This window comes from Musa acuminata, chromosome BXJ1-1, assembly GCF_036884655.1.
Source record: "Musa acuminata AAA Group cultivar baxijiao chromosome BXJ1-1, Cavendish_Baxijiao_AAA, whole genome shotgun sequence".
Lineage (NCBI taxonomy): Eukaryota > Viridiplantae > Streptophyta > Magnoliopsida > Zingiberales > Musaceae > Musa > Musa acuminata.
In genome coordinates this window covers 37,833,297-37,848,995 of record NC_088327.1, presented here as the reverse complement: position 1 = coordinate 37,848,995, position 15,699 = coordinate 37,833,297, and the positions used below count along the sequence as shown (strand labels likewise).

General features: G+C 40.7%; 1 protein-coding gene across 1 annotated transcript; it reads right to left on the bottom strand.

Annotated features, from left to right (window-relative positions):
• Positions 1 to 541: 541 nt before the first annotated feature.
• Positions 542 to 4,296, bottom strand: LOC103973700 (brassinosteroid LRR receptor kinase BRI1-like). The gene has a single exon (XM_009388338.3). The coding sequence runs from the start codon at positions 4,191 to 4,193 to the stop codon at positions 852 to 854; it is 3,342 nt and encodes a 1,113-aa protein (XP_009386613.2). The 5' UTR covers positions 4,194 to 4,296; the 3' UTR covers positions 542 to 851.
• Between the last annotated feature and the right edge of the window lie 11,403 nt (positions 4,297 to 15,699).

The following is a 15,699-nucleotide window of genomic DNA, read 5'->3' as shown; positions in this document are numbered from 1 at the left end:
TCCTAGAACAATCTTTGACCAGTAATGGCCGGAGAAAGAGGGGCTAGGGTTGGATCATGTGTTCTTGATATATTAGGGTGATCCTTTAGTTATTATAGAAAAGATTTGTAAAACTGTTATCATTATTAGTGATAGCGGAAGTTTGAAGTAAACTATTACGGTCCTGTGATTTTTTCTCGCAATAGATTTTTCATGTAAAAAATTCGATGTCTCACTTTATGATTGAATAATTATTATACTGTTTATGCTACTATGATTAATATTTATTTTTTATAACAAATTAATATTTTGATGAAGAACTTATTTTAATAGACAAAAAAGAAAAAAAAATTATTCTGTTATAATTTTTTTTTATAAGAACAAAAGAGGAACAGAAAAAAAATTGTAAATATTGATTTCTACAGAGAACAGTAACTTTTTGAAATTTCAAACATTTCTAATAGACTGTCAAAACATCAACATATGCAGATTTCTTTCCCAATCCCTACTTATAAAAGTATTTGGTAAGAAGAAGAAACACTATAGTATATTGTGATGCAGATGAAACAAACATAATCATTAATGATCAACTAATAGACAAAAGCACTTATAGAGAGTGGAACAGGAATTTAAGAAAATTCACTTTGTATGTACAGAAATTGTGACAAGACACTAAGTTCGAAGTATGTGAAGGAAAAAAAAATATATATAAATAGCATTGTTTTATAGGTGTATAATATGATCTAGACTGAAGCTACACAAGAGTTTTTCTCATACCACTGCTAAGGTAAAAGGCCAAAACGCCTTACTGGATGCAATCAGTTGTTTCCTCTGGTAAGAATCATCCCCAGTCTTTGAATTCATCTCCAACTCTATGAGAAATCCGCTGCGGTCGAGGCTGAAGGAGCCGAAGGCACGGAGTTCATGGATGAACCTGCCTGTATCTCCTTGAACATTGTCATCACCCTTAGCATGGTTGGCCGACGGAATGGCCGATCATCAAGGCAGGCACAAGCAATCTTAAGGTGCTCCAACAGCTCCAGCTCCAGAGAAGGATCCTCCTTCGATAGCTCCGGATCAAAGACATCACTTATTCTAATCTTCGAGTGCTGCTTGACCCACCCCACCAAGTTGTTGTCCCCGAAGTCGGTCGAGTCTGTCGACCGCCTCCCGGTGAGTAGCTCGAGCAAGACAACACCATAACTGTAAACATCTCCCTTGGTGGTGCATTGAAAGCTCTGGTAATACTCGGGTGGGACGTAACCAGGGGTGCCGGCAAGCGCGGACACGCTCAAGTGCGTATCCACCGTACTCATCAGCCTTGCCATCCCAAAATCCGAGACCCTGGCTTCTAAGTTCTCATCAAGCAGAACGTTGCTGGACTTCATATCTCTGTGGATTATGTGAGGAATGCAGTTGTGGTGTAAGAATGCTAAGCCTCTGGCTGCTCCCACAGCAATCTTCCTCCTCGCTACCCAATTCAGCTTGATCCCAACATTGTTGCGGTCATGCAAGACATCCTCTAGACTCCCGTACTTCATGTACTCGTACACCAAGAGCCGTTCTTCTCCAACTTTGCAGTACCCCAGAAGGGGAACCAGGTTGCGGTGCTTGATCCTTCCGATGGTCTCCATCTCAGCTGTGAACTCACGGTCGCCTTGCCCACTCACATGAATCAGTTTCTTGATCGCGACAACACTGCCGTCCTTCAGCTGGGCTTTGTAGACATCACCAAATCCACCAGAACCTACGAGGCTGTCATTGTGGAAGCCATTGGTGGCCTCGACCAGATCAGCGAAACAGAGCTTTCTGAGAGGCGTCTCGAAGGTGGCCAGGTTGATAACTAATGCGTCCTTGGTGGCCGTGAGCTTCCAGTTTGAATTGGCGGTGCCGGAATGAGATCGGCTGTCGAAGTAGATGTCCCTCGAGCAGTTACTGTTATCCTTTTTCTTCTGTCGTTTCTTGCTCTCCACAGCGATTATGATCAGTCCAAATATGCAGAACAGGGAGAAGAGTAGTCCCATCGCGACACTCCCGGCAAGAGAGGCTTGCCGGCGGTGGGACTTCTGATGCTGGGTGCTGGAATTAGCCCCAGCGATGTCCTCACAAGATGGGAGAGGGAACCCACAAAGGCCCGAGTTGTTTTCGTACCGGTATCGAGGGAATGTTGCCAACTGACCCAGCTCAGGAATCGACCCATTGAGCTTATTGTTCGAGAGATCGATCTCAGCCAACATGGCGAGGCCGGCGAAGGACGACGGGATCGGTCCCTCGAGAGCGTTATGTGAAAGATCCAACACCGCGACGTACCGCAAGCTCCCCAGTTCCGGTGGTATCAGACCGGAGAGGAGGTTATGGCCAAGGTTCAGGATCAGAAGATAGTACATGCTGCCGAGCTCCCTGGGGATCTTGCCGCTCAGCTGGTTGAAGGAAAGATCGAGGAAGAGCATGGAGCCGTTGTTGTTGAAGGTGTACTGTGTGAGCCCCTTGTAGACCCTGGTGAAGTTACAGAACCGCCGGCTGGGCAACCGGTCAAGGTCCTCCGGCCGAATCCCGGCGAACTCGAGGAGGTTGCCCGTCCCGCGGCACCCGCTGGTCCCGTCGTTCTTCAGGTACACGTACGGCTCGCCGGTGACCAGGCCGACCGCGATTTTGCCGGACTGGTTGGCGAGGGTTGGCGGAATCGATCCACTGAGTTGGTTGTTGTTGAGGTCCAGCCAGACCAAGCTCCTGCAGTCTCCGAGCTGGGGCGGAATCTGGCCGGAGAAGGAGTTGTTGCCGAGCTTAAGGATTGCCAAGTTATGAAGCTGGCCGATCCACGAAGGGATCGTTCCACTCAGGTGGTTGCTCGACAGAGAAAGCCAGTTCAAGCTAGTGCAACCGGCAAAGCCAGCCGGGATCGACCCGGTCAGGCCATTGTTGTCGAGGATGAGATTCTCGAGGGACAGGAGGTTGGTAAGTTCCGGTGGGATCTCGCCCTCGAGCAGGTTCTGCCACATGATCAGATCACGGAGGGAAGGGAGCGAGCCCAGACCGGAAGGAATGGCTCCGGAGATATAGTTGAGGCTGAGGTCGAGGGACACGAGCCTGGTGCAGTTGCTCAGCGACTTGGGGATGCTGCCGCTGAGCTGGTTATTCTGGAGGTAGAGCGTCTTCAAGGCGAAGGCTGGGTTCGGGCAGAGGTCGGAGGGGATCGACCCAGTTAGCCTGTTTGAGCTGAGATCGAGCACTTGGAGCATCGGCATCTGCGTGATCGAGTCCCCGAGGCTGCCGTTGAGGTCGTTGAAGGCGAACTCAAGGGTTGCAAGGTACGGCATCGCGGTCAGGGTGTCGACGGGGAACTCGCCGGAGAAATTGTTGCTGGAGAGGCTGAGGGAGGACAAGGAAGTGCAAGAGGAGAGGTCGGAGGGTAGAGTGCCGATGAAGTGGTTGGAAGACAGGTTCAAGTAGGTCAAGCTCCGGCAGCCGCCGAAGACACCGACGCCGATGTCGCCGGAGAGGCCGCTCAATGAGAGGTCCAGGTGCTGAATGTAGGAGCAGTTGGCGATGGCTGGGATCCCGCTGGAGAGGTGGTTTCCGACCAGGTCGAGGCGTCGGAGGGCGCCGAGGTTGGAAAGAAGCCACCGCAGGTCGTCCTCGCCGGAGATCTCGTTAAAGGAGAGGTCAAGCTCCTCGAGGTCGAACCCAGCAACGGCGAGACCATCTCCGGCCGCCATAGGTGGAATCCCAACGGAGTTGCCGGAGAGGTTGAGAGACTTCAACCCAGAACAAGCAGCGGCCAGAGAGGACACGTCGGCAAGGGATCCCCGGAGGTCATTGCCGGAGAGATCGAGCTTGGAGAGCCCGCCGCCGCAGCGGGTCCCGGCGACGTTTCCGGTAAGATTGACAGCGCTGAGTGAGAGGCTCTCGAGGCCGCCGAGGGCTAGTATCGAGGACGACACGGCACGGAAGTCGGCGCCGAGAGGGACGCCCTGCAGCTCAACGGCAGAGACGCGGCCACCGGCGCTGCAGGTGACCCCGGCGAAGGAGCAAGGACCCCGGAGGGGATCCCAACTCGGTAGCAGCTGAGGGTTGGCGACCGCGGCCTTGAACGACATCAGCAGATCCAAGTCGCCGGCGTCACTAGGTCTGACGGCGGCGAGGAAGCAGAGAAGGCAGGCTAGCCGTACGAATGAGGAGTAGGAAGAAGAGCTACGGAGCTCCACACCCACCATGGCGTCGGCTAGGTTTTCCTTAATGTTTGGTTCCCACCATCGGAGAGGAAGGTGCTGTACTCGCAGCACAGAGAGAGAGAGAGAGAGAGAGAGAGAGAGAGAGGAGGAGTCAAAAAGTTCGAGTGGGCGCAAGGGGACGGGGTATTTAAATGGGAGAAGCACAGATATATGGTATGCCAGGTCAGCTTATCGGCACCTGATATATGGTATGATCTGGTTATATATCGTAAATTTCGTTATATGTACGCACATCAGGTCGATTATTGAGAGATGGGTGTGGTAACGGAAGTACGAGCCCGTTACAACCTTCAAGAGCGTGTCGGTGATACATGTCGCCCTATCGACATCGTGCATCGACTTTCACCCATCAATTTTCAAGGTCGTGTCAGCGTAATCTGACAAGCCGACACATCTGTGCGAGTCACGACAGGAGCCACCAACATGGGCTCAGATGACAGCTGGAAGGCAGTTGTTGGTCGTCCCCATGGCAATGACCCGACGCCATCACCGTTTTGAACTGCCACCGCTATTATACCCCGTTGCGACGGTTTAAGCTTCGGACCTCTGCTTAATTCTGCGATGGTGTTATCATCGTCGTCGTTGGGTCCAAATCAACTCGTACTATTTGACGTCCATGGAAAACAAATGTACATGAATCAATTGGCACGTCGGTGCTGACAAAATTATGCGGGCATAACTAAAAATTATAATTTATAGTTTCTTGTTTCTTTCCTTTTACAAGCATCATCTAAAACAAGTAGAGAGTCTTTAAAGCTTAGATTACGCATCGGGAAACAGAAGAGCGGCACGTAATCATTGAGGGAGGAAGACGAAGGGAGTAAAGAGAGCAAGATGCTTTCGGAAGTGGATTGTGCAATATATGTAGCCAATCCAAGCTTTTAATGCTGACATGCCACGAGGAATGGCATCCCCCATCTCGACGCATTCATTGCCCATTTAGGTGAGTGGTCCTCCCCCACCTACTGCAATAGGTTCGACGTCGTCCATCCATTTAAAGCTGCTATCGGGTCGGATCAACACGAATCCGATAATTATTGTCGGATAGGCAGCAGCCATGGCTGTTAGAATGAAACGAGCGTGGAGAAACTGGAAAACGTATGGCCATCACACTCACACACACTCGAGTCCTGTTGAGACCTCCGATATCTGACAATAACGATGAAGTATCCTTTTTCTTTTCTCACACCTTCACCAGGTTCTGCTACGTTTCGAGTTGTGAAGCTTATCTTCTGCAGAAAGGCCACCCGGTCGTCCTTATTAGTTCAGAGTACAAACCACCTGGATGAGAAATACAGCCACAGATTTATCAGAAAATGGATCAGATTTCCTGTAACATCTTGGAAATTGGGCAAAGAAAGATAAGAATATTACCTCAATCACATAGCTTCTCACCCTCCATAGGCTTCTTCTGATCTCAGCCTAGTCGTTGATGCCGAGTGGACTTCAGCGTCGATGCGCGACTGGAGGAAGCCACCTGAGAGTTGAGGCTATCTAAATCTTGGAACCCAACCCAATTTAATTTGATCCGACTAGTGATTGGTTTCTCCCTTTTAATAGAGTAAGCACAAGGTCTAACACTTCCCTCGAGTTCCTCACATAGAGACCAAAAGGTCAGTGAAAAAGAGCATCGAAACAATAAATGATCAGCGGATTATAACTCCACGTTACAAAAAACACCCCTTGTACTCATGGATTCCGAATGCCACAAGTCAATCTAATGTTAGAGGCGATGATGGAATAGCTTCTTCTAGTAAAATACCTTCTCCCTAGACATAATGGGTAATGGCCAAACACATCACCACTTGTCCCATGCATTAGGAATATACAATAAATGAGATTGTAAAAATTAAAAAATTAACTTTGCAATAGCTATAACATGACATTTATATCTTCGTAACCAATTATCGTCACATTCATAAAAAGCTAGCCTCAAACCTCGGAAACACGGATAAGTCCAACAACATAGTAAAACAAGTAAAAGGAAGCAAACAGAAGCACTTGGTCCGGGCAAACCAAGGGCAACACTTTTATCAAACATTCAAAAACACTTCTGGTTGAATCTCTAATTTTAATGATGAAATTGTTGAAAAACTATATAAAGCATCATTTGTGAAAAATAAAAATAAAAACTAGTTTTCTGAAAACAGATTTATCGAATCATTGTATGAAGATCGAGAACATAAAACTCGAAGATGATAAAAATTGGATAACAACATATAGTAGTTGAGATGTTCGGAGATCGTATATCCCATAATATAAAGATCTCAATCCGTAGATAAAGAAGCTATTGCAAACTCCTCTCTATCGGTGATCCACATAGCAGATACGATGATGATGCACCTTCTCGCGTAGCACGTACTTTTTTCACGTTCGCACACCACCAAACCGCAACAACTAAGAAGGGATTGATCCCTCTTGGTGTCCTCTAACACTAAAGAGGGGGCAATCGGTTGGAGAAAATTGTAGAGAGAGATGAAGAAGGTGGTAGTAGTAGGGGTCTAGCTTATAACCCTTTTAGTTTCAACTCCTATTTATAGAGAGTCTCCTTTAATGAACCCTAATGGATCATTCTTTTTGGGTATTGGATCTCCATCCAATAACCCATGGCTTAATGGATATTGGATCTTCATCTAATAACCATCATAAGTTTTATTGAGTCTCTTCCAATGATCCATTAAAATAGGAGCTTATAGGATATCTCATATCCGATCATCTATTCGTCATGTTGTCCACCATATGTGTATGACCCTCTAGGCCCAATACCATATTGGCCATGAGATGCACCTATAATTTTGATGATAAAACTAATTAATAAAGTTATGATCTAATGTGCGTTGAAGTAACATAGGACTAGCTTCGATCAAGGAGAAACAAATTAATTAAAGTAGGAAGAATCAATTGTTGGGTCGGAATAGACAATGTTAGAAGATTGGTCGACATTGTTGAATCTCGGATTTTGATGATGAAGTCAATTGTAATTTGATTGATCTAATCTATATGTTGAGAAAAGTGTGTAGGATTAACTATGATAGCAGTAAGACATAAAGCAAATGTTGCGTCGGAGTCAAGATCGAGATCTCATTGGGAGTTCGAGAGTTTGACGTAGACGTTCGTCGGAAATTCTACGGGAACCAATCGAGAAGTCCAGGAGCTTACCAAAGAAGCTCGTCGGAACTCGCCAAGAAGATCGTCGTAAAGTCTAAGAGCTTGTTGGGAGTCTGCCGGAACATTGTCGAGAGTTCGTCGGATGTTCGCCGGAAGTACGTCGAAAGCTCGTCGGAAGAGCAATTGACACACCGGAACAAGAAGCATTGTAAATTATGTCTTAATTATCATAGTTAGAGCGTAAATTTAGTTTATATTGGGAGATAATCCCACTAACTTAATTATATGGCAACTAGGCCCTTAACAGGGCTAAATTGGACCGAATTGAGCACCCAATTCAGCCCCTGAAAACATGGTCGGTGGTGGCACTGCCTAGAAGGCAGTGCCCCTAGTTTTTTGGGCGGGGGTACCGTCAGAAGCAGTGCTGCTAATGATAGTACCGCCCTTGCTCGGCGGTGGTACCGCCTAGTGACATATCAACGGTGGTAGTACTGCCCAAAAATGATGGTGGTACCACCAGTACCCCGGATTCCGGGGATATGACACTTTTTTGCTCCAATTTTGAAGCCATTGGGGCCTATAAAAACTCCACCCTTTTCTGCATGAAAGAGCACGAAAGCATTGAGATAATCTTGAGTTATTGGGGTATAAAAGTATTGTGAACAAGTGCTAGAGTCCTCCTCCTCCCTTTCTAAGTTTTGAGATCATTCAAGAGAGGTGTGAGACTTGTAAGGGTTCTCTCCTAAAACTATGAAAAGGAGAAAGCGTTGTAAAAGAGGTGGTTGGTCTTCACCTATTGAAGGAAAGCCTTTAGTGGACACCGGAGGTCTCGTCGGAGGAGGAATCCAAAAGTGGATGTAGGTCACGTTAACCGAACCACTCTAAATCCTGATTTACTTTTCATTTGAGCAATTTACATTACTGCAAATATCCTTAATTCTCTCTTGCACTTTTACGAAAGCTTTCAAGTTCATAATTTCTTCAAAATGGATTGAATCAAAACCATTTTTGTTCGAATCAGTTTTAATCGAAACACAAGTCTTTTGAAATCGCGAAAGTTTTCCGCTGCACTAATTCACCCCCCCTCTTAGTGCTGTTCTTGATTCTAACAATTGGTATTAGAGCAAGGTTCACTCTCATTTGGTTTTAAACCCAAGAGAGATGGTATTTACCGGCAACCTAGAGGGCCATTCAATTACCCGTCCGTCCATGTTCAATGGGACGGATTACACATATTGGAAGACTAGAATGAGGATCTTCCTAATTTCAATGGATTTCGAATTATGGAATATTGTAGAAAATGGTTTTCAAAGGTCTTCTCTTCCAATAAACAATTGGAATGATTTGAAGAAGAAGACTTTCGCTTTAAACGCAAAGGCTATGAATGCCTTATTTTATGCATTTGATAAAAATGAGTTTAATCAAATATCAATTTATGAAATGACTTTTGACATTTGACACACACTCGAAGTGACTCATGAAGGGACTAGAAGAGTAAAGGAGTCAAAAATTAATCTTTTAGTACATTCTTATGAGTTGTTTCAAATGAAACCGAGTGAGACCATTGGAGACATGTACACCCGATTTACGGATATCGTCAATGGTCTAAAAGGACTTGGTAAAAGTTTCTCAGATTTTGAACTTGTTAATAAGATTTTAAGATCCCTTCGAAAAGTTAGAATCCTAAAGTAACGACCATTCAAGAGGCCAAAGATCTTAATAATTTTTCTCTTAAAGAACTAATTGGGTCACTAATGACCTATGAAATGACTTGTAAAGCTCATGAAGAGCTTGAGGACATCCTTCCAAAGAACAAGAAGGATATGGCACTAAAAATTCAAGAAGACCACTTGAAAGAAAACTCAAGTGATGATGACATTGATAAAGACTTGACACTTTTAACAAGGAAATTTAAAAAATTTATTAAAAGGAATAAATTTAAAAATAATATTAAAAATAAATTTGAACCCAAGAAAGATCAAGTAATTTGCTACGAATGCAAGAAGCCGGGACACTTCAAGAGTGAATGTCCCTAAGCAAAGAGGAGGCAACCAAAGAAGAAGGCTCTCAAAGCTACATGGGATGACTCAAGTGCTTCCGAAGAAGAGGAGTCAACCAACACCGAGCAAGTTGCTCACTATGCACTAATGGCTATTGGAGATGAGGTAACAAGTTTATTTGACGCAAATTTAACTTTCGATGAGCTTTCAAGTGCTTTTCATGAATTGTTTGATGAATGTAGAATCTTAAGTAAAAATATAACTCTTTTAAAAAGGAATATGCTTCTCTTATTAGCAACTTTGATAGAGTAAAGATTGAGCATGAAAATAGCTTACCATTCTGAACAAAATGTGATGAACTAGAATTACTTCAAAAAGAAAACTTGCTACTTAAGAAAACCTTAAAAATGTTTGAGGTTGGTAGCAAATCCTTGAACATGATCCTTGCTAACAAGGGTCACATTCATAGAAAAGGCAGAATTAGATTTGTGAGTAGCTTTCACCATAATCCAACTACCTTTGTTAAAGGCCCTACTTTGCATGTTTCACCCCGAAAGAAGTGCAACTTTTATTGTAAATTTCGGCATATAGCTTATCATTATCCATTTAAAGAATGTAGTTCATATAAATTGATTTGAGTTCCTAAAAGAACCTCAAATGACTCAATGCAACATGATAAGCAATATAGATTGATTTTTGAGGCACCCAAGGTCGAATGGGTACCTAAAAATTATCATTTTTTGTAGAAAAATATACCATCACAAGCTAGGAGCAAGAGATGGTACCTTGATAGTGGATGCTCAAGGCATATGATCGAAGATCTATCTCAATTCTCTAAGCTCACTAGCATAGACGAAGGATATGTCACCTTCGGAGACAACAACAAGAGTAAAATCATTGGCAAAGGAACTATAAGTAACAAATCCACCTTTTCTATTAAAGATGTGTTATTAGTTGATGGCTTAAAGCATAACCTTTTGAGCATTAGTCAATTGCGTGATAAAAGATACATCATTAAATTTGAATCTAATGCTTGTATTATTGAAAAACCACACAAAAACACATCTATGATTGCACTAAAATAAAATAACATATACACCATTGATATTAATGATCTTTACAATGAAATGTGCTTTTCGGTTTTGAATGACGATGCTTGGCTTTGGCATAGGAGATTAGGTCATGCTAGCATGAAACTAATCACCCAAATTTCATCTAAAGAACTTGTAAGAGGAATTCCTTATATCAAGTTCATCAAAGATAATGTGTGTGATGCTTGTCAACTAGGAAAATAAATAAAAGATAGCTTCAAACCTAAGAACCAAATAAGCACTTCTAGACCTTTGCAATTGATCCATATGGACTTGTTCGGACCAATTGCTACATCAAACCTAGGAGGTAGCAAATACGCATTTGTCATCATGGATGATTATAGTAGATACACATAGACTTATTTTTTGGCACACAAAAGTGAATGCTTTAGGTATTTCTCTAAGTTTTGTAAACTTGTTTACAATGAAAAGGGTTTTATGATTTCGTCAATTCGAAGTGATCACGATCGTGAATTTCAAAACCGTAATTTCCAAGAATTTTATGAATCTAATGGATACAATCATAACTTCTCTACTCTAAGAAACCCTCAACAAAATGGAGTAGTAGAAAGAAAGAATAGAAACTTACAAGAAATAGTAAAAACCATGTTAAATGAACATAGCCTACCCAAATATTTTTGGACCAAAGCCGTAAACACGATATGCTATGTCATGAATAGAGTTCTAGTAAGACCCTTACTCACCAAAACTCCTTATAAGTTGTGGAATAATAAAAAAACCCAATGTTTCATATTTTAAAGTTTTTGGGTGTAAGTGTTTTATCTTGAATAAAAAAGATGCTTTAGAAAAATTTGATGCTAAATCCGATGAAGGAATTTTTCTTGGCTATTCTTCTATTTCTAAAGCATTTTGTATCTTTAATAAAAGAACTTTGATTATAGAAGAATCCATTCATGTTGTTTTTAATGAGGTTTCCAAAATTAAGAAAAATGATTTTGATGATGATGTTAATTTTGATGCGTTGAATTTAAATGAAACCCTTTCTCTATCTAGCAACTTGGATGCATATACTTCCGAAACATCTTTACCCAAGGATTGAAAGTATGTAGATGCTCATCCTAAGGAGCTAATCATAGGAGACACATCTAAAGGGGTTCAAACTCATTCTTCTCTTAATAATTTTTGTGTCAATGCTGCTTTTCTCTCCCAAATTGAACCAAAATGCATTGATGAGATCTTGAAAGATGATTCATGGGTCATTGCAATGCACGATGAGTTAAATCAATTTGAGAGAAATGAGGTATGGAAGCTTGTTTCTAGGCCAAATGATCATTTAGTTATTGGTACTAAATGAGTCTTTAGAAACAAGCAAGATGAATTTGGTATCATGGTTAGAAACAAGGCTAGATTAGTAGCCAAAGGTTTCAACTAAGAAGAAGGGATCGGTTATGAAGAGACCTTCGCTCCTGTGGCACGATTAGAAGCCATAAGGATGCTCCTTGCTTATGCTAGTAGTAACAATTTTAAGTTGTTTCAAATGGATGTTAAAAGTGCTTTTCTTAATAGATTTCTTTTCGAAGAAGTTTATGTTGAATAACCTCCCAGATTTGAGAATGATAATCTCCCTAATCATGCATTTAAATTGACTAAAGCTCTCTATGGATTGAAACAAGCCCCAAGGACTTGGTATGAGAGACTTAGCTCATTTCTTATCGAAAATAATTTTTCTAAAGGCAAGGTTGATACTACATTATTTATCAAAAATTTTAAAAATAATTTTCTTATTGTTCAAATTTATGTTGATGATATTATTTTCGGTTCTACAAATGAATCTCTATGTGAGTCATTTGCTAAAAGTATGAGTCTTGAATTTAAAATGAGTTTGATGGGGGAATTAACTTTCTTTTTGGGCTTACAAATCAAACAACTAAGTAATGGTATATTTCTTAGTCAAACAAAATATGCTTTAGATTTGCTAAAAAGGTTTAATATGGATAGCTCAAAAGCTATCAACACTCTTATGAGCACCTCCACTAAGTTAGAAATTGATGAAAGTGGAGAAAGCTTTGATCAAAAAGCTTATAGGGGTATAATAGAAAGTTTTTTTTACTTACCGCAACTAGACCGGATATCATGTTTAGTATAGAATTTTGTGCTAGGTTTCAATCTAATCGTAAGATATCTCATCTTAAAGCAATTAAGAGAATACTTAGATATCTTAAAGGAACCATAAATCTAGGATTATGGTATCCAAAATCTGAGAACTTTGAGCTAATTGCTTATGCTGATGCAGATTTTACTAGATGTAGATTAGATAGAAAAAACACATCAGGAACATATCCATTTTTAGGATACGCACTTGTTTCTTGAACTTCCAAGAAATAAAATTCGATTGCACTATTTACAACAAAAGTCGAGTACATTGCAGCTAGTGTATGTTGTGCACAAGTTGTGTGGATGAAAAACACTTTAGAAGATTATAAGATTCATCTTAAAAACATTCCCATAAAATGTGATAACACAAGTGCAATATGTTTAAAAAAAAATCTTATTCAACACTCTAGAACTAAACATATTGATATTAGCCATCACTTTATACAAGATCATGTTAATAATCATGATGTAATCTTAGAGTTTATTGATACGAAACATCAATTAGCCGATATTTTTACAAAGCCCTTAAGTGAAGAACAATTTGATTTTATTAGAAGAGAATTAGGAATGTTAATTTGTCAGAATGCATGAATTTGTTAAATTTCATTTTCGGACTTTCTTGATTCTTTGATCACTCACTTAAATTATAATTTTATGATGCAAATTTTACATGTTGATAAGGTTGTGTGCTTCAATAACATGTTTACTTTGATGTTGGAAATTTTGTGCTTTGATGCTAAAAGTTTCTATGATGATGAACATGTTATCATACAATGATGCAATATCATGTTTACTTTGATGATTATGATTTCTATTAAATATTGAGAAGTTTTAATCATATATCAGATTCTTAATCTTTGAGTACTATAAAGCACTAATGATATTACCTCATGCAAATAGTGATGAAAATCTATGACAAAACATTTTATAAATGCATGAAGTATTTATACATATCTTGATGTTTGATTCATGGAAGTCATTGACAAATGCATCTCTCACGGATTTCACTCTTATGAATTTTTGATAAGAAATAGATTTGATGTAATGCTCTTCTCACTATGAAGTTTTATTTGTGAATTTCTCCTTCATGTGATACTCCTCTCCTATGAATTCTTCTCATGAAAATTGAAGGAATTCCAATGGATATCTTAATCCTTGAAAGATGAATTCTCGTGTGTGATAATGAAAGCATGTGTGTGATAATTTTCGTGGGGATTTAATTTCATATGGATATCTCGATCCTTTTCAAGAATCCCTTCTTTTTCTCAAAATGAAAGCATGTTTTAACATTTTTGACTTGATTCAAATAATTTCACAAACTTAGTTCTTAATAGATTCCCTCCTTGCCTTCTTTCCTCTTCTTCATGCAAAATTATGATGATAAGGGGAGAAGTTGTTGGAATCTATCGTTTTAATGTTGATAACATCTAATGATGAGAACTTTTGAGTGTGAAACTTGCTTGATTTTTTTTTACCACACTTGCATTGTTGAATTGTTCTCCTTTTTGTTGATGACAAAGGGGGAGAAATAATACCAAAATGTGATAAATTGATGACAAATGTATACAATATATTTCATCATATATACTTGAAATGGTTACTTGATAAATTTCTTTCATTATGATAAGATATCTAGAGCTTAACTTACGATTTTGTAATTGATATCTTGCCATAGAATGATAAATTGCTATCTTTGTCATCTTTCATATTTAAAATATTATACTTGAAATTGGATGTCATGCCTTGACATCATTTTGATAAATACTTGGCATCGTATTTTGAGAATGATAGATCATGATAGGAATCATGATATGCATGTTAATAAGTTTAATTAACTCATCTTATCAGTTTGTTTCTTGAATTCAAAGGCCTTGAATTCAAGAATATCTTTTCTCATGTATGACATATAGATAGGGGGAGTTGAGGTTAACTCCGTCATCAATTGATTGTCATCATAAAAAACAGAGAGATTATTGAATCTCAGATTTTGATGATGAAGTCAATTATAATTTGTTTGATCTAATCTATATGTTAAGAAAAGCGTGCAGGATAAACTACGATAGCAATAAGACATGAAACAAGTATTGTGTCGGAGTCAAGATCGAGATCTCATTGGGAGTTCGAGAGTTCGATGTGGACGTTCGTCGGAAGTTCTGTGGGAACCAATCGAGAAGTCCAGGAGCTTGCCAAAGAAGCTCGTCGGAACTTGGCAAGAAGATCATTGTAAAGTCCAGGAGCTTGCCAGGAGTCTGCCGAAATATTACCAAGAGTTTGTCGGAGGTTCGCTAGAAGTACGCCGGAAGCTCGTCGGAAGAGCAATTGATGCACCGAAACAAGAAGCACTATAAATTATGTCTTAATTATCATAGTTAGAATGTAAATTAAGTTAGGATTGAGAGGTAATCTTACTAACTTAATTATGGGACAATTGGGCCCTTAACAGGGATGAATTGGGCCGAATTGAGCACCCAATTTAGCCCCTAAAAATATGGCTGGCGATGGCACCGCCTGGAAGGTAGCGCCCCTGGTTTTCTGAGCAGTGGTACCACCCAAACTGGGTGTTGGTACCACCGGCAATAGTGCTGCCAGCGGTGGTACTGCCCCTGTTCGACGATAGTACTACCTAGTGACAAATCAATAGTGGTAGTCCTACCCAGAAACGGTGATGGTACCGCCAGTACCCCGGATTATAGGGATGTGACACTTTTTGACTCTAATTTTAAAGCCATTTGAGCTTATAAAAATCTCATCCTTTTCTGCATGAATGGGCACGAAAGCATTGAGATAATCTTGAGTTGTTGGGGTGTAAAAGTGTTGTAAACTAGTGCTAGAGTCCTCATCCTCCTTTTCTAAGTTTTGAGATCATTCAAGAGAGGTTTGAGACTTATAAGGGTTCTCTCCTAAACTTGTGAAAAGGAGAAAGTACTGTAAAAGAGGTGGTTGGTCTTCACCTATTGAAGGAAGGCCTTTAGTGGACACCGGAGACCTTGCTAGAGGAGGAATCCGAAAGTGGATGTAGGTCACATTGACCGAACCACTCTAAATCCTGGCTTGCTTTTCATTTGAGCAATTTACATTACTGCAAAACTCCTTAATTCTCTCTCGCACTTTTACGAAAGCTTTCAAGTTTATAATTTCTTCAAAATGGATTGAATCGAAACCATTTTTGTCCGA